The sequence below is a fragment of the Boleophthalmus pectinirostris genome, unplaced genomic scaffold, assembly GCF_026225935.1.
Source record: "Boleophthalmus pectinirostris isolate CB_2022bp ecotype Guang Dong unplaced genomic scaffold, ASM2622593v1 HiC_scaffold_6, whole genome shotgun sequence".
Taxonomy (NCBI): domain Eukaryota; kingdom Metazoa; phylum Chordata; class Actinopteri; order Gobiiformes; family Gobiidae; genus Boleophthalmus; species Boleophthalmus pectinirostris.
Window position 1 is genome coordinate 22,518,268 of NW_026571447.1, and position 24,369 is coordinate 22,542,636.

Consider the following 24,369-nt stretch of genomic DNA (forward strand, 5'->3'; position numbering starts at 1 on the left):
CCACCTCTTGTTAGCTCCATCATCACTAACAGTCCGCTAATAAACACCTTCAATTGCTACCTACCACAGCATTCATTCAATCATATTATTTGCACTTAGATGTCATATCTCTACAGAAATAATAGAGAGAACAGCAGCATTTAAAAGAAATTCATGTATAAAGACACTGAGTTACAATGACTTGAGTGATTTGGTATTAACGCATATAAAAATGTATATACTTTACATTATATAGAGAGAATGTACCTAGATAATAATAATGACAATAATGCCTCTTTAAATAAATCCCTTCAGCAACACAACAAAAATAAAAAAAAAATATCCAAGAAAAAAATATAAAAAATTATCCAGATTTATTCCTGGAAAGGCCAAGCATCCATGTTATCCCTTAGTCAAGGAGGAACCAGCACTCACAACAGCATCGACCCCCCTCCAAGCCCTACCTAAATGATCTGTAGGCCCGCCCATGTTAGTCATTTCAAGAAGGTGATTGGCTGAGGCTCAAAGAGGAAGAGAACCGTGATTGGTCGAAGCAGTGGAGTGAATCCTGAAATCCTATGCATCAGTGAGCTCCAGGAGAAGACAGTGAGGGAGGACAAAGATGAGGATGGAGGAAAAGAGGAATGAAGGGATGGAAAGGGGGAAAGGGAGAGAGAGAGACAAAGAATGACAGAGAGAGAGAGACATACACAGAGAGTGACAGAGAAAGAGAGAGAGAGAGAAATGGGTATGACACGCACTTCTGCATTGTACACTATAGGACCATGAGAGGACAAAAAAAAATTCAACTCCAGCACTGTGCTATAATAATATGGTGCATAATATATAACATACAAGGTGCTATAAAACATCCGTTTGCTTCTCACGTTATTGACAACTGTGAGGTGGGAGTGACACATGATTGGACAATATACAAGACTACGCCTATGTATGTATTACCAGGTATAACACAGTCAATTGCTGACTGTAAATATGGATTGCATGGGATTTCCCCCCAAAATATTGTATACGTGCAGTATTGTTGATGAACATGAGCTGCAATAAACAAATAAAACACTCAGCTTAAATCTTACCATAGCACACAACATTAACAAAAAGTCCCAACTTGTACAAAGACTAGACTGACCCCCAAAAATAACTGTTCCATCTGTCATATGAATGATAGGGTGATATAGTAATTATCGAGACAGACAGGCCTGACACTAAATCAACTTTTTTGTGACTAAACTGTATGGCATTTTAGTATGTCTGTTATTCCTACTCACATTAAAACTGAGTGCTGCCACTATAATAACCACTACATTTCAAGAAGTCAGCGACATCATGCACCTCTGCTGTGATTATGAATCAGACACCTGGCTGCAGGGGCAGGAGTTTGTGTCTGTCAGACAAATCACACTGTTACTCAAATGTCCAGTCCCTGCTCCTTTTACCACACACTCTCACATTTATACTTCCAGACACAGCCCTTTTAAGTATTAATTATTAATTAAGTGTATCACTGGAGATCTCTTATTACATATATAACATCATCGTTCATTAATTATAGGCATTTTAGAGTTATTCATTCACCTAACAAACTATGTACACTGCGGGGGGTTATATGGTTTCCACTTAGACTAAGATTTCTGCTGCCCCAAGAATTTTGAGAAATACAGCTCATTATGTCACCATGCACCTCCATTGTTGACAGAAAGCCTTGCACAATTTGTCATTTATACCTCATCATATTAGCACTAGATAATGTTTTGCTATTGCTATTGTCCCATGTAGCAGATATTCTGTCTCACATCTGGTTAAGAAAATACCAGGAACTGTACATTTCCTACATTTGAATGAAAACATATCTTATTCCACCAGTATCAATAGTGTAACAGTTGAGAGTGTGTTATTTGAAGCCACACACAGCTTTGCCCAGCCAAACAGATATCATTATGTTGATATCCAGTGACAGGAGGATGTAAGCTGTGCTCTTTGTAAAACCAACTGAGCCAGTGTTTTACAGTGGAATCTAATTAAGGCCTTTCCGACCCACACACACAAACCAAGTCAAAACACATGCTCAGGGGGTGGATACACATACAGTCATCTGAACCAGCACTGTGCTGCAAAATATGTCACTGTTTTTGAAGCCTCTTTTGACCCTTTATATTTCATCTTTAGGTTTATTTAAACCCTGATTTTGCCTTACACAATTGTTTAATACAGACGTCAATATCACAACTCAAAGAAAGCACAGTAATTTAATTTAATATGTTCCTTATGCCACAGCAGTTAATACACAAAATATACCTCAGTAAATTCAGTCAATAAGGAGTACTGAAGTCTTCAAGTTTAGCCTCGCCTATTTCTTTACAATACAAAACTTATTTCCAATACAGTGCCCTTGAAAGCTCTCCGCTGTGCTGCCTTGTTGGCCCGGATTTGAAGAAAATGCCTAACTCCATTCTGAATGCAAATTAGACAGTGCCAGATCTTCAAATCATGTGATCCAAGTGAAAGTTCAAGTAAAGTTAAGCCAGCCTCACAGTGCACAACAACAAGTCAATGAAACAGTGTCAGGTTTAGTCCTCCCTGCTCTGGCCTCTGTAGGAGAGAATAAAAAGATCCAATGAACCCCAAAGAAAACCACTTCCTCTGCTCCTTCAGAAGTATATGAGCGTGTGTGCTGTTGTGTGACTGTCTGCCTGTCTGTCCGCAGTGCACATGGTTAGCATTCAGAAGTCAAATTCAATAGGAGCCACACAGTGAGCTCTGCATGGGCTGTGCAGCTGAATTAAGTCAACAGAAATATATTGGGAGAGAAAAATGGTAACATGGGGATGAAAACATTGAGAAATACACTAAATACACTATATTTACATAGAATCAACAATAATAGAAATTCACAGATCTAACCAACTCTACTAGTGTTGTCAAAAGTATTGAAACTAGATTTCATTCTAATTTGAGCAGGTACTGAAAAAATAACAAGCACAAATTATAAACTTTCTGATGTCTTGGACTTCATATTTTTATTTATTTAGAGACATTGTGTCGTATATCTGTTGTACAGTACTGAAATAAAGTCTGATATTTCAGTACTGTGTCAGCTAGGGGATGTAACAATAACTGAATGATCGTGATACAGTATTGTCAAAGTTCTCACAATAATATCATGTACTGTCACAATATATCAAATAACAAGTTCCTTTGCTTAAATGCATGGTTTTACAGAAACAACAGCTTATGAACATCAGAAACTACATATCCCATGATTCATTTCTGTACAGACAACATGAAGATATATGTTTTCTACTTGAATTCTTGGGATTATGATGGAAATAATTCACTCCAAAATCTAAAGGTATTTACAAGCAAAAAAGTGTCCCATCTACAATTATATTCTTCAAAATATTGCAATAAATATCATACCATGAGATTTGGACATCGTTACATCCCTAGTATCGACACAAATCCAAACATTTTTGTCATTCTTCTTACAAGTATGATGTAATTTTGTGCACAGTGACTATAGATTTTCTCCCCTGGCAAGTAATTTTCATATATTTCTTAACAGGATTCAAGACTGAGCAGATAACAAGACGTAAAAAAACATGATTGCGTACATTGAACACAGAGGGGTCATGGTTGGATTCAGAGCACTTTTGAATGACATGAATTTGCAAATTGCAAATTTAACTGGGTTAAAGCTCCATGATTATGTATGTTTGACATCAATCATTTTGGCTAGTGGAGCTAACAGGCACACTGTCAGTTGCTTAAACTCATCTCTGACCTAGTTGAACAACATTAGGTCAAAATTGTGTCAGTCATGTGGCTGGTACAACTCTAAATAGCAATCTAAATCTAGTCAAGAGGAATATATTATGAGTAAGTTACTCTAATACAGAAATTATTGCAAAAATCAAATAAATATAGTTAAAGTCTAAAGAAGAAAAGAAAACCCCACATTTCATGATACCATATATTGAACTGCATAACTGAATCTGACCAAATAACCAGGCCAAACTTGTATATAGTAATCAGTGCATTACTGAAGAGTATGCATGTCCCTGTTTATTCCCTAAAAGCAGCCCAGATTCATCCAAGTGTATTTTTAGTAATGGTCCTGGGGGTATCTGGGAAGTGGACCCACAAGGTCATAGTTGCTATAGCTGATGCCACAGAGGAAGAAAAGCCTGATGGGATTGGACTCAGCAGAACATAACATTTTACTTAAGCAGTTACAGTACACGCTGTTCTTGCTTCTCACTCATATAATAAAGACGGATAGATGTGTATCAAAGGCACATAGCCAATGTCATATTGAACCAAGCCAACCCATCCAAGTGTCAGGATTTATGTTGGATTCACAGAGCATCTTGGAAGAAGTGTACCTGAGAATATTTGGCAAGATGCAAAATAGGGCATAGAAGCAATACATTTTTCATTCAGTGGCTGTAAACACATACCTGAGGTTTGAGTTGGGCCGTCCAGCTTGGAGTCACATTTTGGAAGTGAGCAGTCTGAAAAAAAACAAATGAACAATAATAAGTACAAAAAAGTAAAATATAAAACAGTGAGTATATTATGTTGCACGAACTTTACAATTAGACAGAACTCTTCATGCTTAGTCTTGTTGATATAATATGGTTCATGCATGACTCTGTGCATCAGCTGATAAGGAGTGAATCATTTTAGATACAGCCAGATACCAGATCTTAAACACCTGAGGAATTATCCCCAGAATCATGGAGTGTGTAAAGGAGATATTTTAAGTCTACTCTATAGCAATATTATTATAGCTTCACTGTCAGCTCATAAAGATGAGGTTTTATGAAAAACACTCACTGACAACTGTTTGACCTAGGACAGAGAAAATGAATGGGGCAGCTTAGCGCCTCAGTGCCCTGGCTTCCTCTGGGCATCCTTCTCAAGCCTGGCATATGCTGCCATAAGGATTACAGAAAGCACCTGTTCACACAATCTTCGCCTCAATAAAAATATTATGTAAATGCTTGCATTTGTTTAACATATGTTTACTGATTACATTTAACATGCAATATTTTACACAATATTGGTATGAATAATACAATGAATTAATTTTTTTAATGGTTGCAAACTACAGTAATACCGACAAAACCTAAGCCTGCTAAGAACGATGTAAGCTCATGAGGCAAAAGGATTTCAAATTTGGACAACCTATTTTGTGTGAAGCCAGAGAGTCCAAGCTGCTGTTTAGCCTGCATAAGCCAAAGGAGCACCAAGTTGGCAGTATTCACGCGACAGGGATCAGAGGCTGGTGCTGCCTTCAAAGCAAAGGGCAGTGTTACTTTGTGTTACTGTGTGCAACTCTCTGTGTGACACAGAGGCCTGAGCACAGCTGTTAAGAGAGACTAGCACAAGCTTATACATGCATGCAAGCACACTGCAGGGAGCACTTTGATTTGACCAAAACTAATGTTGGGTCCTTTTTGGAGCATTCCTTTCATTTGGGAATAAAGAGACCGCCCAAAGGTAGTTGGACTGGTATTTGTAATGCCTTTGAACAAGTATAGATTTCTCATTTGAATTCCCAATTGTGAGTTATTAACCAAATAGCTCTGGCTCACTAAAAAGGAAGCTGATGATTAACTGATGGAGTTTGTCTATGCTTCAGGTAACATGATGTGGGCAGTGGCCACAAGAACAAGAATGTGTACATCCTGACTCAGGATATGTGTGGCTGGAAATGAGCTTCCTCCATGGAGTGTGTGGGCTGTCTCTAGGAGAATGAAGAGCTCATTCACAAGGATCTTGAGAATTAAAAAAAAAAGCACTATAGCTTCTCAGTCCACGATGCCTTCTGGACAAAAATCTACAGCTCTGCACTTATATATTGTCACTTTTGACTTGCTTCCAAGAAAGTGGTTTCAAACATTTTGAAGCCGTTAGTCTCAGAAGCATAAGGGTCATAACCTCACGGCTTCATTTTCAAAGACTTATACTTAAAGAGGGAGAGACATGGGGGGCCTACTTCAAGTACTAGATCCAGATGCTTCTAGTTAAGCGGTAGACATGGAGAGAGAATATATGCCCATGTAGTAAACCATTTAGACATATGTTGCAGGGAGGGTTTGAGAAGAACATCCACAATATGCTGCACAATTCGAATTTATAGGATTTGTGTGGTTTGTTCGGTATTAAAGGTGCACTATGTAATCACCCTCTTGTTTGCATGGAGAACTTATAGCTTTGTTCAAAATTGTTCCACGGTATGGCATTAAACCTTTTTATCTGGTATGTATTCAATTAGAAGTGTTTTATTACCTTGAAAACCATCCTTCAGACAAAGAAATAACACAACTCTCAACCAGAAAGGCACATTTTACACCTTTAAAATCTGTTTCTAAGTGATTTACATACAGGTATTTGAAGTAACACAGAATTACTGAACATTGCCTAAATGAACCTTGCAGTGTATCCCTTTTTGTTTACAATCAAATCCAAAAGCTGATTAAGGCAAAGCTAAAGATACCAATAGCACCATGCTATCTCATTCAATATTACACAGAAGCAATTCCGTCCAAATAACATTGCTGCATTTCAATATCACTGTCCAGTCTAATCATATCAAGACACAAACAACCAGAGGCCCACTGCGATCAGCCACTTTGTCAAACGTGATTACCTTTTGATACAGGGATCTGATTGCAATCATAAACTAAAGGAAAAACAAGACACTTTTGAATTCAAGACAGTGGGCAAAGGTATGAGGTAATGACGAGTGGGAGGAGAGTGGAGGAGGCGACGAAAGCTATGAAAAACGCATTGGGATGAGTGGGAGTGTGCAGATGACTGATAGAGGCCTAGCTTATATCAGATGGGGGATTCGCAAGAGACACACAGACCAGCCCACAGCCAGTTTTACGACCCACAATCCTCCAATGTAGGTCCATCCCTGGATCCTGTGCTACCACCCCTCCATCCCCCTCTTGGTTACTTCCAGGGCCTTAGGCAATGTGGGTGGGAAATAATGATTTATACCTCAACGTGTGTGCATGTGCCTGTGCGCTCAGGAGGTAATCACACTGTCCTGGAGGCTGCACTTAGCATCCTATAAACACATTATCTACCTATTGGGAAATCTTATGAATGGCGAAAAGGGCTGGTATCATTATGCCCAAGGAAGTATTTAACCAATTGCACCAAGTGATCAATATCCAACATGCTGTGTGTTTAGGTTTACATTTGGTCTGCATGTGCTACTTGTACGTAAATGCTCTCTGTGAATACTTTTTAATTGCCTAGACATTGTACATTGTTTCTTGTGAATGAACATGAAAAAGAACAAAGCTAGCACTATTGCTGTATCATTGCAAGCAAGAACCAGCTCTGCACTTTTCATTTGCAGTTTTGTTTATTTGTTCAGGACTGTGTTAATGACTATGAGACAGAAATGGGCACACGCCGGATTGTAGCCATGAGGTAATTTCCGTTCCTTGTTCCACAATATAACAGCATAGCAGGTAAGGTAGGTGATGTTTTCTGCCCAAAAACACAACAGTATGCCCCGACAAGAGTTGGGACTGAGCCGCCACCCTTTGGATTGGATTGGATTAGTTTTTTTTTTACTTTTTATATGATTGTTTTGCAGTGCTTAGACAACAGTTTAATACATTGATGGTAGTCTTTGAGCTGAATAACACCCACGTCGGCCTTAGACCCATAGACCCTTTACAAGCTTGGACTTCATGCTGGTCATTACAAGTGTCATCCTCTGTATTGCAGTTTAAATCAATAATTAGGTCTAATAGAGAATGGGGTGACACGCTTGTATGGTGTATTACTATGAGTGTGGAAAAGGTCAGAGTCTGTGATGAGATCGATCCGTCCGTTCTGGCTGTAAAACAGGTAATTGGCTCGCAGTGCTACCTTTGTGACTGCCATCCTCATAAATCTTTCCACTAAAAGCTTGCAGGCAATGTATGACTTAACTGAAGAGATACTGTTTGTATTTATAAAAGAAGAGAAAATATGCTTTTGCTGAACTAATTAGATGCTTTTGCTCTTTTTACATGAAGACAAGACTACTTTTGGCTGTAACACATGTGCACATTGATAACAAAAGTCAATTTAATAACCCGCAACTTATGTAACAGACAATGTACTTCACTGACTGGACATGGATCTTCTTTTTACTTCATGTTCGCAGCAAGACAGCCCACATCTTGGAGTGCAGAAAATGCCATACGAGACATAGCCTTTAACTCTAACCAACTGCCAATTAGTTTGCCCGTAGATGTAGCCCAAAGGTTTCAGTCTCACAGAGAGAGGATGGGAGCAGCCTGCTTTTTGCTGGGCAGCTCCACCCAAACCTCATCTCTATAATTTGATGAATGTAACTCTGTTTGTAGCCTATTTCTTGTCATTCACTTTGACTTTCCTTTTGTCATAATACTATAAAAACTGTTACAAAAGGAGTGATTATGTTCAAAGTATTACTATTTCAGTTTCATCCAAATATATTACTTCAGAGCCAGTTGCATGCACTGCTGATGTCCTCTCCTCCTCATCTACATGATTATATAAGATTTCTGCTTGGCTCACAAGATAACTTTATGTCATTATTCTTTCATTGACTGTGCTTTGAGAAAATGAAGAATCACTGCTCCATGAGGTGGTTTTCATTACAGTCTTCAGTGCCACAGGTCACTGGGTTTACTTTGTAGAAAATGGCTTGCTGCGTCAGTAATGATGCTGCTACTGTTGATGTATTTATTATTTTCTTCACCACACAGGTAAAGCTGATTTTACTACACATCAAAGTACAGGCTATTTTTGTTGCACTTGTTATTTCAATGTGGTCTTAAAATAGCACAGCCACTTTGTAATGGCTCACCTGCAAATTCCAGTGACAGTTATTTAATATTACATAATCACCGAGCTTGAAGCTTTTACGCCAATTGAGTTACAAAGTAGCTTGTGTTTAAATAATACCATTGTAAGGGTCTACTAAATAAATTACACATCACTCACAGGGCTATTTATGAAAGAATACCGGTTAAAACTAGCTCTTATGGACAAAGTCTCTAAATATAGATACAAGAAGTAAAAGCTAGTAGGAAATTCAACTTTTATTGTTGTGGTGTCATCGTAATGGACTCATAAAACCGCCTTAATATATTGACAATTATTATGTAGCAGATTCCAAAAAAAAAAAAAATAAATATATATATATATATATATATATATATATATATATATATATATATATATTTTTTTTTTTTTTTTTTTAATTATTATCCAACAGTGATAACATGATGATATAACCTTTACCAAAAGCCAAGAAAATGAATCTGCCAAAAATGCCTAAGAAATTAAACAGCAAACTGACAGCCTAAGGGTTTGGTTGCAGTGCATGCCCTTAGTCTTGGTGTATTCACTCCGTGAGATTTTATGTTGAACTTAATGCTAGAATAAAGGGGGTGATTAATTGTGGCAAGTCATCACATGTACTACAGTGCAATATCCTAAACCCTTACATCTCTATTTTTAAAACCAACATAATTCTATACTATATCTTACAATATAAAGGTTTCCTAAGCCTCCAACCTATTTTGGTCTCCATCATAAATACTATATGAACTGCATTTGCTGCTATATAAACATCCAAAGAGCCCAACTACAACAAGAGCCAACTTTCCAGCCTGATACAACACAGCTATAGGGAAATACACTGGCAGTTGTCCAGTCAACCATAACTGAAACTGTAATATTTGAATACAATCCATTTTAACAACATTCCTAACTGTCGAACTCACAAAAAACCTAGAGGTACTAAGGAAGTTATGCAGACACTGCAATCTTATGCATGCTTCAAAAATGCATGCTGCTAAATATTAGATACAAGTGTATAATAGGAATAGTGATGCTGACAATGTGTGTGTTCCTGTATTTAAAAGGCTGATGTGGGAGCAGCAGAATCATGGCACCAGGTGTAGCAAACAGAAGCAGCTGAGCACCAGAGGGACAGCTGCTTTCTGGTGTGAATCAGTGGTGGTCCTGCTCCACAGTGGTGACACCCAAGCCCTCAGTAGAATCTACACACATTTGACTGTGACAGCACTTCCGACAGACTTTGTGTCTGTGCCACAGTGGTATAAAAATATGTGGTGTTTTACAGAAGTTATAAGTTGGTAATACCTTTATTACCATAGCCCATATACTAAAGGTAATATTTAGCTGTTTCACTAGAAAACATCAATTGAATAAGTTGTTTTCACATAACCACGATAAATTAACATCCCATCATGATCAAGTGGAAGTAAAAATTACATTGGAATATTAAGAACTCCTCATGTTCACAGGTCCAAGTATGCATTCATACAATAAATACATGCAAAAATATACTTTTTCAGCGTCCTATGGCAAGGCTACAATAGCAAAACAATGTACAGGCACAGGCAATCCTGTTATTTTCAGGCTATAGGCCCCAGCGTTTCTGCCCCCGGGATGTATAAAATGTGTTTTGTTTTAAGTGCACAGTGAGGAGGTCGCCAGGCCTATTTGTTATGATGATGCCATCGTTATCAGACAGGCCCAGTGCGTAGAGTGCAACCCATTGGCCATCCTTGCGTGATGATGGCCTAGCCTCCCTGAGTATGGATGCTGCATGTTGTCACGTTCTTGCACAATGTCGTTATATTTACACAAGAACGGTATAACCAAATACAGAGGACACGGGTAGAATATGTCATGATGTAAAACCAGCTATGACGAAATAATAAACGAGCTGCAGCGTCCACACCTCAGCCTTCACTTGATCCAAGCCAAAATGGGGTCACCATGACTGATAATCAAAAGCACATTACAGGGGAGGTGTTGTCATCAAAGACTGCAGGATGACATGTCACAAGACAGATAGTGGTTAAGAGCTCATCTCTGTTTGGTCTCTGGTACATCGCCCAGTGAACGCGTCTATCACGCAAGACCTCTTACTGCTTTTCTTATTTCAGCACTCCAACAATCACACCGATAGCTCTCTCATAGCCTCCCAGATACTGACTCGCCCCTTTACCGACTTACCGGATTTGAAAAACGCCGCTATGTCTGCCGCGTCCTTCGCAGCTTCTTCCAGTCCCTCCGCTGCGCTCATGGCTGCGGGCGCACAAACAGCGATAGAAATCCGCAGAGGCTTTTTCCTAACGTTGCTGCGATGCCTTTCTAAAAGGAATACTGTGCCCTGATACCTTTCATTGAGACAGATCCGGTCATACAATCTGTGCTGCCTTCAATAAGCGACAGACCTCCTCCTCCATTTTGGCTTGGATGGGAAAATCCTGGCGACCGATATGCGGCGCTCCCGAGTTTGGGACGTGAGGCTGAGGAGGAGAAGCAAGGAGAGGGGGTGTAGTAAGCAAAGGCTGAGGTAATAGAGGAGGGGATAAAGCGAGAGAGGAGGGCTATTCCGTTTCGGGGGGTGGGTGTGGGTGGGATATCCTGGGATTCCGTTTCGGATAAGGGGGGAGAAGATGGGGATTGGTGCATTGTGCGCACAACCCAAATAGTGCACATCAGCTGCAGCCCCCCAGCCCCATATACTGCGGTGCTGATGCGGGTTACGTGGGAGTCGAGCCTGCTCATTTTTCATTTCTTATCTAGATGTTATGGATGATGTCACTGGAACAGGGCTAGCATACAGAAGACATCTGGTTATCTCCCAAATCTGATACAGCAGTGATGCTTTAGGAACACTGCAGTCAAGCATTCAGTGTTTCAGCATTTCAGCATCAGTATATACCAGAATCATAATCTTTCTAATAATAATTATATGTACAGTTAATGCTTTTTATGCAATGGTAATGTTAACAAATATATAAACCTATGAGGTAATTTGCTCAAATACCTAACCTAGTTCTTTGGACAGCTGCAGTTGTGTCGTTCCGCCAGTCGTGTGTGGCGTACGTCTGCCACCTAGAGGCTCTCTCCGGATAATTGCAAGATATGCCATAGATAATCCAGATAGCTATCATATACATGAGTAAACAATTTTTCTTTCACTCAAACAATTTTAGTGCTCATAACTGAGTCATAAATGCGTCTATAGTAGTGGGTTAAAACTGCATTACTATCCGTAGGAGCCCATAATCCAAAAATCCGCAAAAGTCAGTCTTTAATGCGTAAAAGTTACTTTTATAAATTTCTTCTGTAAAACTACCAGTTGTGTTGTTTGTGTCCCTTGTTAATGTGTAACTTTGTCAGATGCTTTAACTCGGGTACCAACCCCACTGATGCACTCGGTTGCCATAGAAACTCCCAACAACATACCGTGATTTCTACAGTGCCTGTTTCGTTGGATGCTACCTTTATATACAGGCTTTCCTTTGTCAGCTTTAAGTCTTTAAGACATTTTACAGTGATTGTAAAAATTATTAGATGTCGCTGAGGAAAGGACTACCGCGGGAGATTAGTAAAGGAATGTTTTTTACGCCATGACGTCGCTTAACTCACGCATCGCTAAAGTGGGCTACAGAAACAGACCTAGCCAGACTGCTGCTTCATCTGAAATATTCAAGGAAATACAGGTTGGACTTTTATTCTACACACCTACTATGTAGTCTGTTTGGAAAGTTACAAGTTGTTGGAAAAAAATCTAGATAAATCGTCCTACCCACTTGTACTTAAAGGTGCACTATGTAACTTTCCAAGAGTAGGAGCTGCTATCTGCTTGTCGCATATGTTATTGCTTTGCCTGGAATTTTCCACAGTATGGTCATGGTTATTTATCCAGCCATATTGAGACAAGCAGATCACGTCACTGGACCAAGTTTCCAGGTTAGATCTGCGGAGAGGCAGAATACGTCTTTATAACAGGTATTTGAGCAATAAAACACATGAAATTGAATTACTGTGATCATTAAGTATAATGCCATACTGTCGAACATTCCAGACAAAGTAATAAGATCCATGGAGGCAAGCAGATCAAAACCTTTACTGTGTATCTATGATGGGGCCAAAAGCTGTCTGACCCATGTGGTTCTGGGTGTATCTCCACCAGATGGCGCCATATATGTATATATTATCTATATGCATGCTGTGCAAAACAAAAAGGAAGTGGGATGCAAGTATCAGAATACATTAGGAAAATACATTGTGACGGACATATAAGAAAATACATTCAAATATAATAATGAGTCTATAAATGCAACTCTTGTTACTTTGTTGTGGGTTTATTTACATTCTTCTATGTGGAATAAACAGATGCTTTTAGCTGCCTGTCTAATACTGAAAAATACATTATACTTTATTTATTCATGGTACACCTGGAACCTGGATAACTTGTCAGATTGCTGAAAGCTATTTAATCCGTGTATCATTCATTCATTTGTTTTTCAATATAAAACCAAAAATAAGAAAATGAAAAAACAACAGTTTTCTTCTTTTGGCATAAATTATATTTATGAAGATTTCTGATTTTATTTTATTTCCTGGTTAAACACAGACAGCAGATACAGAGCTAATTTCATAACTTTTACCTAGCAGTAGCACTGTGAAAAAGGGGGGTGTCTAAAATTACACAATAGTTCAATACATGCATCATGAATTTCAGACTTCCGGTCATCGTGCAATGCATATTGGGAAGGATTCTCCGAAAAAGTGAGCATCAGACCGCCATGTTTGATTTCCCAGCGGGATGTATCTGTTGTCAAAGCCAATCTTTTCAAGTCTTTTGTACCAAATCGCTTTTGTTTCTGGTTTGAATATTGTCATATTTTAGTTATGTGATTCTAACATCATAATTGTCTGGTTGTTGGATATTTTAACAGAGGAAAACAGCTCGAGAAATGAGCTTCAGAAGGTTGCAAAGTTCATAACTGCAAAAGTAAATCAGATCTGTGCGACTGCAAACCTCCGTTGAAACTGTTTCCCTTCCCAACGGAATTGGAAAATAGTGAAAGGAGAAGGCGATTGGCAGTATTGATACACAGGAAGGACAAAAAAGGAAACCTTTGGCTGCCTATGAAATCATCCTGAGTTTGCAGCGAACATTTTGTATGTGGAGCACCATCAAAGCTGGATCCCATTTGTTAAGCGAGAGGTACAGGAGACAAACAGGCTGAGCTCACACTTTCTTGTTCAACTTTACAGCAACATCACGTCTTGGTCACTTTGCAGTGGAAGGTGTTTCTTAGAGAACAGTTGGTGCCTTTCGCTTTGGCGTTGACTTGGCGTTTGCAGTCGCACAGATCTGATTCACTTTTGCCTTTATGAACTTTGCAAACTTCTGAAGCCCATTTCTTGAGCTGTTTTCCTCTGTTAAAATATCCAACAACCACACAATTATGATGTTTGAATCCCGTAACTAAAATATGGCAATATTCAAACCAGAAACAAAAGCGATTTGGTTCAAAAGACTTGAAAAGATCAGCTTTGACAATAGACACATCCCACTGTGAAATCAAACATGGCGGTTTGAGGCTCACTTTTTCAGAGGATCCTTCCCAGCATGCATTGCACAAAGACCAGAAGTCCAGAATTCATCTTGCATGTATTATTTTTGCATTTGAAAGTTTTGATAACAGACATATTCCTTTTTAGAACCACTATGTCCTTTATTTGTGTGCTTTTCTTTTCAAGTTTATTCAAGAAAGTAACATAAAATCTATGTAAAACTATGATAAATATTAACCACAAGTAAATATCACCAAACCAAGTAAAAATAATTAGAAAAAGCTGCCATACACACTTTAAGATTGGGCTAAAAGAGGCAGGTTTTATGCCGAAGCAACCCTCTCCATTTATCCAGGCTGGGGACTGGCACATAGTGACACACACAGCGCCCTCTGTGGCTGGATTAGACCCACCGCCCATGCTTGTACAGAGTTAGTGTGTTAATAATTGCATGCAGACATACTCACAATAAACAGCAGCCTTTGGACCTGTGAAGACTAGTTTAAAAGTTAAGTAAAACAGTTTAGAACTGCAATGAGAAGAGTCAGAAGAGTTAGGGTTAGAACTGTCATTTCACAAGACAAGCCCGAAACTATTTTATAACACACACATGGAAATATTAAAATGAGATTTAACCTTTAACCCTGTAAAGTTAATACAATGTTTAAACAGCAATGTCAACGTATTTTAAACGAACAGACCCTGTGCGAACCTGTGGAAGAGTTGGATTAGGATAAGACTACTAGACTTTCAGTTTAGCGTCAGAGTTAGGACCAGAGCTATCAGACTCTATAAAGCAGTCCAAATCTGGCCCATGTTTAGACCAGTTTAGACCAAACCAAATATAAAACATACACACAATCCAAAACTTAAGCCAGTTTTCAGACCATTTTAACTCCAAATGAAACTGTTGAAGGGTTAGTTTACAATAAGTAATATCAGCTTCACCCAATCATAACATGTTTTACCAGCCTGTTTAAATCCGGCCCATATTTAGACCAGGCGCACACCAAAAACACACAAGGGCCCAAGTGCAACCTGTGGAAATTATGGTGTAAACAATTAATCTGGCCCACTCCACATTTAGACCAGATAAGACCAAGAGAGACCAGCAGTCTCCATAAAAGAGAGCCAATGTTTAGAAAATGGCACACTTTTGGACCAGTTTAGGCCAAAAAATAAAGCCTATAACATAAAATCCTCAGCATATTCAGGTCTTGTTTTGAGACGATTCACACAGAAATGTCACCTACCTGAGTTAAAGTCTGCATGAACAGACCAATAAAACCAGTGAAACCTGCAGCACGGAAAGATCCCTGTAAGATTACATTGGTCACAAATCCAATGCCAAAGGGTCAGAACTATTACATTCAGACCACAAAAAAGTGACAGAACAGAAGGGCCTCAACCCTTGGACCAAAACTCAAGTCAAGATGAGTGGCTGAGCACTCACTCATAGCAAGAAGGTTCCTTTGTGTGCAGAACCTGCACAGGTGTATGGCAGCAGCTCATTGCTCCTGACAGACTGCCCCAGCACCTGTCTGTCTGTCTTTCTATCTATCTATGTATCTTTCCATGCTCCCCCCCAGGAAAGTTTTGAAGAGACTCTGTGCAGTTTGTCACATACCAGTGCATTTTAGAGGTTTATAAAGCCTCAGCTCAATAATATAAACCTTTATATATTTCATAGGTTAAATTTTCCTGACAGTGTCAATGTCCTCGTGAACGTCTCACAGACATGAGAATAAAGTCTGTGCTTCACACAGAGCAGAAAGAATGTGCACAGTCTATGAACAGCACAGACACTTCAGGCTTTAAGCCTTTATCAGAACACAGGCTGTTTTATGATCATAGGATCCATGTTTGGATGCAGCACTTTCATTTTCAGTGAAAAATACCTAAGCTGCCTGATAAACATGAGTATATTGCAGCAGTTCTTTAATCGTGCCAATAAAAAATACTTAAATGCTGCTTGTCAGCCTAAATGATCTGCACATAAGAGTGTGAGTCTCATATAGACTTGAGATGATTTTGGCCAATTTGATATTTGACATATTTTGAAAGAACAAACTGTATGTAACGTGAATAAGGCAAAAGTGCCAACAGTTTATTGTAAAATATCTACAATTTATTTTTAAAAACAGCAGCTGTAGAGTTTTGATTCCTCACAGAGAACACTGAGCATTGACCATCTTCAGCCTGAAACAACAGAAAGAAAAAGTGATGCCACATCAGACTGAGCAGAGGAGTGTGCACTGACCCTTAAAGATTAGACACACGAATGACACACAGATTCTATTTCAATAATTAATTTAACCATATTTATTTAACCTGTGAACTATTTTATTCATGTGATAGATTTCCCATTTGTCCAAATTATTAATAGTGATTATCTGATAAAAAATGTAAATGTTAATGAATAGTAAAGAATTTATTTATTAAACTGAAACTGACTAATTTCCATTTCAAATCAGTTTTGTTGCTAAAAATATCTTGTGCCTTTGTAGAGCGGGTGACGTAGGCCTCCAGCATGTGAGGTGCCCTTCAGTGAAATTCACTTTGGATGAACATGGTGTAGTTATCTGCATGCTGTTAATATTACATTAGCTTATAAACACAACAGCACTCTACTGAAGCAAAGGAAAATAGATTGTTGTAGAGTTCCATAGTCTTGAAAACAAAGAGCTGTATCTCATATAATGTTGTGTATAACTTTCTGGTCTCTACTGATTTTAGGGTTCAACCATTATTGGCTTGATATTTTGGCAGCTTGAGCACATATTTATTTCAATGTGAGATCTGATTTGTCTAAACTGTCTGTGTTGCCATGGGTCTCCTCGGGGAGAGCACTGGGCCTCCTCTTTCTCTTGCTCTGTTTCTTTTAGATCTCACCAGCCCCTCATTTATAATTCACACTCACTCTCCTGTTTCACGATAGTTCCCAACCAGACGGTCCGACATAGAAAATCAGTCATGGCTGTGTGAAAAATTGATGACCAAACTGCTTTTAAATGCAAAGCTCCACAATCATTTATTCAATATCAAACCATCAGTGGGATCCACATGGAGTGAGCAGTGTCTCTCATCAGCTGGATGCCACAGGGAAGCCAATATGCTTTCACACTAATTGCTGGTCTCTGTGTGAAAGTTTTGAAGGAGAACGTTTATGATATCACACCAGGACAGAATAGGCTTTTAAGATGACATACAACTGTATTTTAGTGCATATCTAAAACAAGAGATTTAGAAGTCCACCAAGTAGTTTGCAAGACTGCACCAAATAATGTGTAGGAATTGCAGAATAGCAGATGAGGTTTCATGCATTATTTAGTTTGCTCAGTTGTATGTTTTTGGTTAAGCTTTAACACATTACAACTAATTTCTCTATTGCTATAATAGTCAACGGCATGTCTCCTCATATGCCCTATGTCTAATGCATGTATCTGTTTCAGCTGATAGCTTTGGAAAAAGTTCTTTCTGTGCCTTGTCTGTCATTGTCAATAGAGCATGGTAAGGTGAGAGGAGGACTTGATAATTACCTTATAGACAGGTGGTCATGCGACACCAGTGCCCCTTTAGGAGACACACTCATAATTTCAGGGCAGTAACCTTTCTCACATGGCAAATAAGAAGGCTGATTGCTCACAAACTCCAGCAAAGCCACTTGTTCTGTCTCCTTGTCTTTGTCGTAAGCTGTAATTCTGTATTGTAAAGAAAAGCTGAGCTAATTAGGGAGGTGGAAATGCCTTGAAAAGAAGTGTCAGAGTGAACTTCAATGATGCTGCATTTTACGGCAGACTATCAAAACAAGGTAAGGTGACCCAAGAGTTCTGAAGTTACAGACAACTTGGCTTCTTAGCTATCTACAATGTAATTCATGATTAATGTGCCAGGATTAGAAACAGCACGTATTGAAATCTAACTGGTGCTTAGAGAAGGGGAATACAAATAAGGACAAGGGATCATTGAAAAACAATCTTATAGTGTTTCAGTGAGCTGCAGGGTTTACCTTTTTCTCCTGTGCGGGAATGGAGTGCAGTTTTGTCTTTGTCTTATTTATTCAACTTGGTCATAGAAATGTTTTCACAGAATTAAACATAAGGATAATATAATGTAACAAATAACAAAGACTAAAAGACTATTTAGCATGCAGAATTAAAATTGATAATGGTTAAGTGAGTAAAATTTGTAAAAAAATTCTACAACCAATATCACAATTTAAAGGTAATCACAATTCAACTTTCTGAGTTGCTGGAGTAGCTAAACCTGACAGAGGCTGACTAGTAGGAGTGTGTGTGTGTGTTTGAGCTATATAGTAGACATAGAAGGACTGAATCATAATTTGAAAATTTCATCCTGAAGGTTTATAATCACAGGAATCCAATCGCCTGGTTATAATTTTCCACTTGAATTTGGGTCTGTGCAATTAGTTAATTATAATTTTTTTCAACTTTTGAAATTACAAATTTTCATTTCCAAAACTTCAATTCCAATACTATAAAAATCCCATAAATCCCCCTCCTTTACACTACACACATTCAGCTAAACAAATATCTTAGCTTCCTGTTCGCTCAGCACAGTGCAGTCCTCTGTACAATATGATAGGGCTCGTCACTTAATGGGTGAGAGTGTCCGCTCCGCTGTGCACCCACTAATGAGAAAGTGATATGTCTTGAAGAGCAGATATGGTAAACTTTGCATCAGGGATGTGAGGATTAAGGTCCACTATGTATGGGAAGGTACTCTGGAAACGAATTATTGCTAAAGTGATCCAGGTAGGATGAATAATATTATTTGAATCAAGTTTATTATATGAGTGTTACCCTCTATAACTGCAAAAGTTGTCCAGTTTAAGCAAACCTGGCTGTACATGGTTGTATATTAAGATGAACTAGATATTTTGTTCTGACTGTTAGACTGCATCTTATTTTAACAAGGCAAAACAGCTTGTGTCTTGTTCCAAATTTTCCCTCACAGCTGTACAATCTGTAATTTTAATACAGCGGTACGTTTATTACAGTGGCACAGTGGTCTTACCGTAGTTTAGCTCAGGGTGAGGCTTTGTTTTAATGGAACCCACAGCTGAATCGATCAATGCCTTTTGTTCTGAAAAAAAGGTCTGTCAGAGCCTGTTTTTCTTGTTGTTTTATTTTCGTGATTTGCTCATTGTATTCAATGTTTGAACTGTCTGTCAAATTTTACTTCTTTGTTGTTTTTTTGTTTTTGTTTTTGTTTTGTTTTTTCCACAGTGTGTTCTAAAGACAAAAAGAGTGAAACTTTGGCAATTGTCTTTGGTTTTTGAAGGTGTTAGTATTAGTTGTGTATTTACATCTGAAGAGCCTTGAAGTGTTTTGAGAGTCTTTGCTGGAAAGTATAATTTTATATTCCAAAGAGAGTGGAAGACTGATGTTCAAAGCAAAAAACAACTATTATCTATTCACGTCTTTTTGGTAAAATGCATCAGAACTGTAAACTGTGTGGATGGTCTATTTTCTTGCAGCTTTTTCCAGTGTTGTGTGCCCTCAAGAAACACTTAATATGACGTCAATGAAAGTATTTTTAAGCACAGAATAATTGTCATAACCGTCATCAATGTTTATTCTCACCAGACCCCAGAAAGGCTAAATGAGCGAGTTTAGATACCGCCCTGTAGCAGCCAGCTACAATGTACCAGCAGCAGTTTCATTTAATTTATTGGTCGACCTTGTTCTTGTGTTACTAAGCAGCAGTACTTAGCAACCTCTTTGTGGTTGATTTTAGTGTCCCAACATCCTGGACCAAAGGCTGCAGTATTGGTACACATGTGTCTCACCATTTGTTAGAGTATTCAATCTAACCTCAGATAAAAACAGGAATTTCTTGCTAGGAGCTGGCATACAGTTTATAACCAGATTCTTGCAAAATTATTATTACATGCAAGATAAATGAAGGCAATAAAACGTAAATAAATATCTTTGTATGTTTTTAGCAAAAACTTAAGGAGGAGCGTGAAGCAAAGCGAGCACAACTTGATGGGAGACATGACTACATCTTTAGCATTGTGGCTTCATGCCTGGGTCTGGAGAAATCTGATGTGGAAGATGCTATACTGGAGGGGAACCAGGTACAATGTTGCTTTTGTTTATCTGTTTATGGGCGTGGAAGTGGTCAGTTTTGTTTTATTAATTAATTTTTTTTGTTTTCAGATTGAACGCATGGAGCAGTTCTTTGTGTCCCAGGGCCTCCCACATCTTATGTTTTACTATCAGGATACAGAGCCTACAGAAGCTGGTAAGTATTTTTGCTTTCTTCACCAATCAAGCATGACCTGCACCTAGGCTTGGTTTGTACATTTGACATAACACAAAAATCCTATTGTAACTTTATAACAGTATGCCGTGTTGGTTCAAGTGTGGATACCTTTTGTTCTGTCTCAGTGGCAGGAGCAACATCAGCAGAGCCTGTACCTCTGGCTGCTGTCGTCCCACAGCCTAGTGCCACCAAGAGGCCTAAAGTGTTTGTGACAGACGGCAGAGATGTAGCCTTGACGGGAGTGTGTGTCTTCTTTACTCGAGCCAACCCTTCCAAAACAATCACCTCAGAGAACATACACAGGGTGAGTCAGCCAGCAAATGCAGCAACAAGCCAACAACTTGACTTCACTGCCTCTCAATGCATGTAAATCTATACTGTAGCAAAACATATAGACCTGTAGAAAATGCAGTCAGGTGTAGCAGAATTATGCTCCTATGTGTAGCCTACAGGTAGTCACTTTGTTAGATAGGATTAGTAATTATTAGTAATTAGTTATTTGTAATATGTATAGTAGTTATTAGAATAACACTTTAGCCTTGAGAATATATGAAGAAAGATTTTATTCACAATGAGCAAACTGTTGAGCAAATGATTCAGGCTTAGTAAGTGCATCATTAATGCTCAAACTCCTGAGCCTAACTCCTGGTTCTTAATAAACTATTTGTTCATTATGAATTAAGGCTTTCTTCATGCTTTAGTAAGGCTATACTATGCATAATAGTGAAAATAGCTATTAAAAAATAAATGTGTAATTTGTAATTAGTTTGAATAGAAAAAAGAAAGAAGTAGTTGCTTGTCAAGTGCCAACATTTTCTGAATCCAATTAAAGGATGAACCTTAACATACTAAATAGATCGGAATTATACATTAATTGGTCAAACAATAAAGCATAAATATTATGTAAAAATAGCTTATGCTTATTGCTTTTCCACAAAATATATATTACTAATTCTTAATGTGCACTTGTATTTTGATAATATACAATTAACAACAAACAAAAGCAGTGTCAAATGTAAAGTGGGCATGCTGCTTGCCACTATTCACAGCAGTCTGTCCCTGGGACCTTTTGTTTGTGATAAAAGGCAAAGACAGTTTCCTTTTCAAGACCTGGGGGCACAATAGGAGGCTTGACATTATCACAGTGATACCATGGTTAGTCCAGTGTATTGATTCTTGTTAATCACCTGCTGTCAGCTACAAAGCTAATGACCTACACAGATCGACTAACTAGTCTTCAATGATACCTTCAAGCTCAAAGATCAGAACATGAATGTAATGACAAGTTAGACAAACATCACAGGAAAAAATATAATGTAGTAGTCTTTATTGACTTTAGAATAATATTATTGAAACTGTAATGTCAGCACAGTCACAGATACTATTTCCTCTCAAATCATGATTTTGTTCAAGTAGCTGTGTAGTATAAGCTGACAATATTTTCATGACTTGAAATATGTTTATTCTAGGTAAAACAGGTCAATTTAAAGTCATAAAAGATCATACAAAGAACTTAATATTGTTGGAGTTGGGTAGGTTGTTCATTTTTGCAACATGGCTTTTTGAAGTATTGTTGCCATTCCAGCAGGAACAGATTTCCATGCCTGTAGGTATTATACAGTCTCTTTGATTTTAGGATGTAAATTTCAACATTTTGGACACAACTGAAGGAGGCCTATTAAAAAGTGTGGAGCAGCTTCTCTCTGAAGTCTTCATCCCTACTTTGAGGAAGATGAACCATGGCTGGGGAGAGCTGGCCAGTCCTCAGGCCCAGACTGTCAAACATGACTTCATATCATCATTAGAGAGTTTTGTGAATGTTTTGGCTGGAGCACAAGAAAGCCTGCAAGAAAAGGTAACACGTCAATTTAAATAGCCATTTTCACTGCAGAAAGATGTTTCAAAATTACATCAGAATTGCAGTTTCAACACTCACAATTAACAAATCGCTAAACCAATTTAACTTACATGATTTACTGTATAAACAACTAAATATCTTACGTCTTATTATGTATAAAACATACAAATCTTGTGATTTAGACTAAACATGGTTTGAAATGCATGTGATTCTAGTTGGGCCATTCATATTTCAGTTTTGTCAGAATATGAAAGCTCCTGAACATCACTGAAAGATGCATTTCAAATAAGATTCTACAATAAAAACAAATCATAAATCAAAATCACAATCACAATACTATTTAGAAAAAATGCAATTAAGTGCTTTTCCACCACCTTCTTCTGTGCCTTTTTTCTGATAGGTGATTAAAAGGGATTGGAGTGAATTAAATCTGGCATAATTACTAGCACAAAAAAAGTGTGATGTTTGTTTGTCATGCTCCAGGTGACATTGAAGGAGTGTGACACACTTGACCTGCGTGCAATGAAAACCCCAGCAGACTACATGGCAGCAGCTCACAGCACAGAGACCACGGACAAGATAGAGGCGTGCATGAAAGTCTGGATCAAGCAGATTGAACTGGTAAACCATGAGGAGTTAAAAAACAGAGGAATGATGTCTTCAATTGTATCAAGGCATTACTGGCAGTATCTTTCAATATAAACATTTTTCCAAGGTTGACTTTAAAAGCCCCATATTAAGCTAGTTTCTGATCTATGTTTTTTAGTTTGCTCATCATAGACATTCCTGGAGTTGTGTTTTGTTTCACCCATGATTAACAAACAAAAAATGCATATTTAGACGGGATTCTTCTCTCAAAATGAAAGCACTCTGTTCCTCCTTGTGATGTCATGTGGTAACACAAGAAGTGCTCCACTGTGTTTTTAAACTCCATACACCTTCAGTTGAATCATTTGGATCATTTCAGCCCTGGAATTGGTAGCTGTTTAAACTCCCTCTTCATGACATCACAAGGTGGACCAGTGCATTTTGAGCATTGGAGATGTAGACAGACTCATAATAAAGAGTTACTCAAACATGTGTGAATAAAACAAAATACCACAAGAGTCAGTTCTGCATAATGTAGGACCTTTACGCTATACTTTATCATCAGCTCTAAAAGCAAACAAACAAAAAACAGATGATTAGCAAAGTTCACTCTAAAAAGCCTAAATCAGTATTAATGGATCCCAACAGGCTACTAATTTCAGTAGCCTGTTGGGATCAAATGTAAATTAAAGCAATACCTGCAGAATGTAAAATTTAAGCATTTATTTATATACATATTTTTTTATTGTACAGTATAGACTGCACAGTTAAAAAGCGATTCTGATCTGTGGTTTATTTTTTTCTTTTCAATTCTTAGGTCCTGACTGAAAGTGACCAGTTAAGAAAAGAAGCAGACGATCTTGGTCCTCGTGCTGAATTGGACTACTGGAAGAGAAGGATGTCGCGCTTCAACTATCTTTTGGATCAGCTGAAGAGCCCTGATGTTCGAGCTGCTTTGGGAGTGCTTTTACTAGCAAAGTCTAAACTTATCAAGGTAAATGTTACCACTAAAAAATAATTTAATTTGAATACAGCTAAATGTATTTCAAATTGTATATTTATTTTTCCAGACATGGCGTGAACTTGACATCAGGATTACTGATGCAGCCAATGAAGCCAAAGACAATGTGAAATACCTATATAGTTTGGAGAAGTTTTGTGACCCCCTTTATAACAGTGACCCTGTAAGACATTTCAAATTTTTGCATACAAATCAA

General features: G+C 38.1%; 2 protein-coding genes across 2 annotated transcripts in view; one reads left to right on the plus strand and one right to left on the minus strand.

The window, feature by feature from the left end:
* The window catches only part of triob (trio Rho guanine nucleotide exchange factor b), a 66,854-nt gene extending 55,613 nt beyond the window's left edge, over positions 1-11,241 (minus strand). Inside the window, exons 1-2 of the mRNA XM_055163291.1 lie at positions 11,050-11,241; positions 4,455-4,508 (exon numbers count right to left, since the gene is read on the minus strand). Coding sequence (XP_055019266.1) covers positions 4,455-4,508; positions 11,050-11,119 — 124 coding nt within the window. The 5' untranslated portion in view covers positions 11,120-11,241. The remainder of the gene's footprint in view (positions 1-4,454; positions 4,509-11,049) is intronic.
* Positions 11,242-12,455: 1,214 nt separating this feature from the next.
* Positions 12,456-24,369, plus strand: part of dnah5 (dynein, axonemal, heavy chain 5) — a 48,854-nt gene continuing 36,940 nt past the window's right edge. The window contains exons 1-8 of the mRNA XM_055163872.1: positions 12,456-12,548; positions 20,384-20,518; positions 20,601-20,685; positions 20,841-21,010; positions 22,343-22,561; positions 23,048-23,185; positions 23,970-24,146; positions 24,223-24,336. Of these exons, the coding sequence (XP_055019847.1) occupies positions 12,456-12,548; positions 20,384-20,518; positions 20,601-20,685; positions 20,841-21,010; positions 22,343-22,561; positions 23,048-23,185; positions 23,970-24,146; positions 24,223-24,336 (1,131 nt within the window). The remainder of the gene's footprint in view (positions 12,549-20,383; positions 20,519-20,600; positions 20,686-20,840; positions 21,011-22,342; positions 22,562-23,047; positions 23,186-23,969; positions 24,147-24,222; positions 24,337-24,369) is intronic.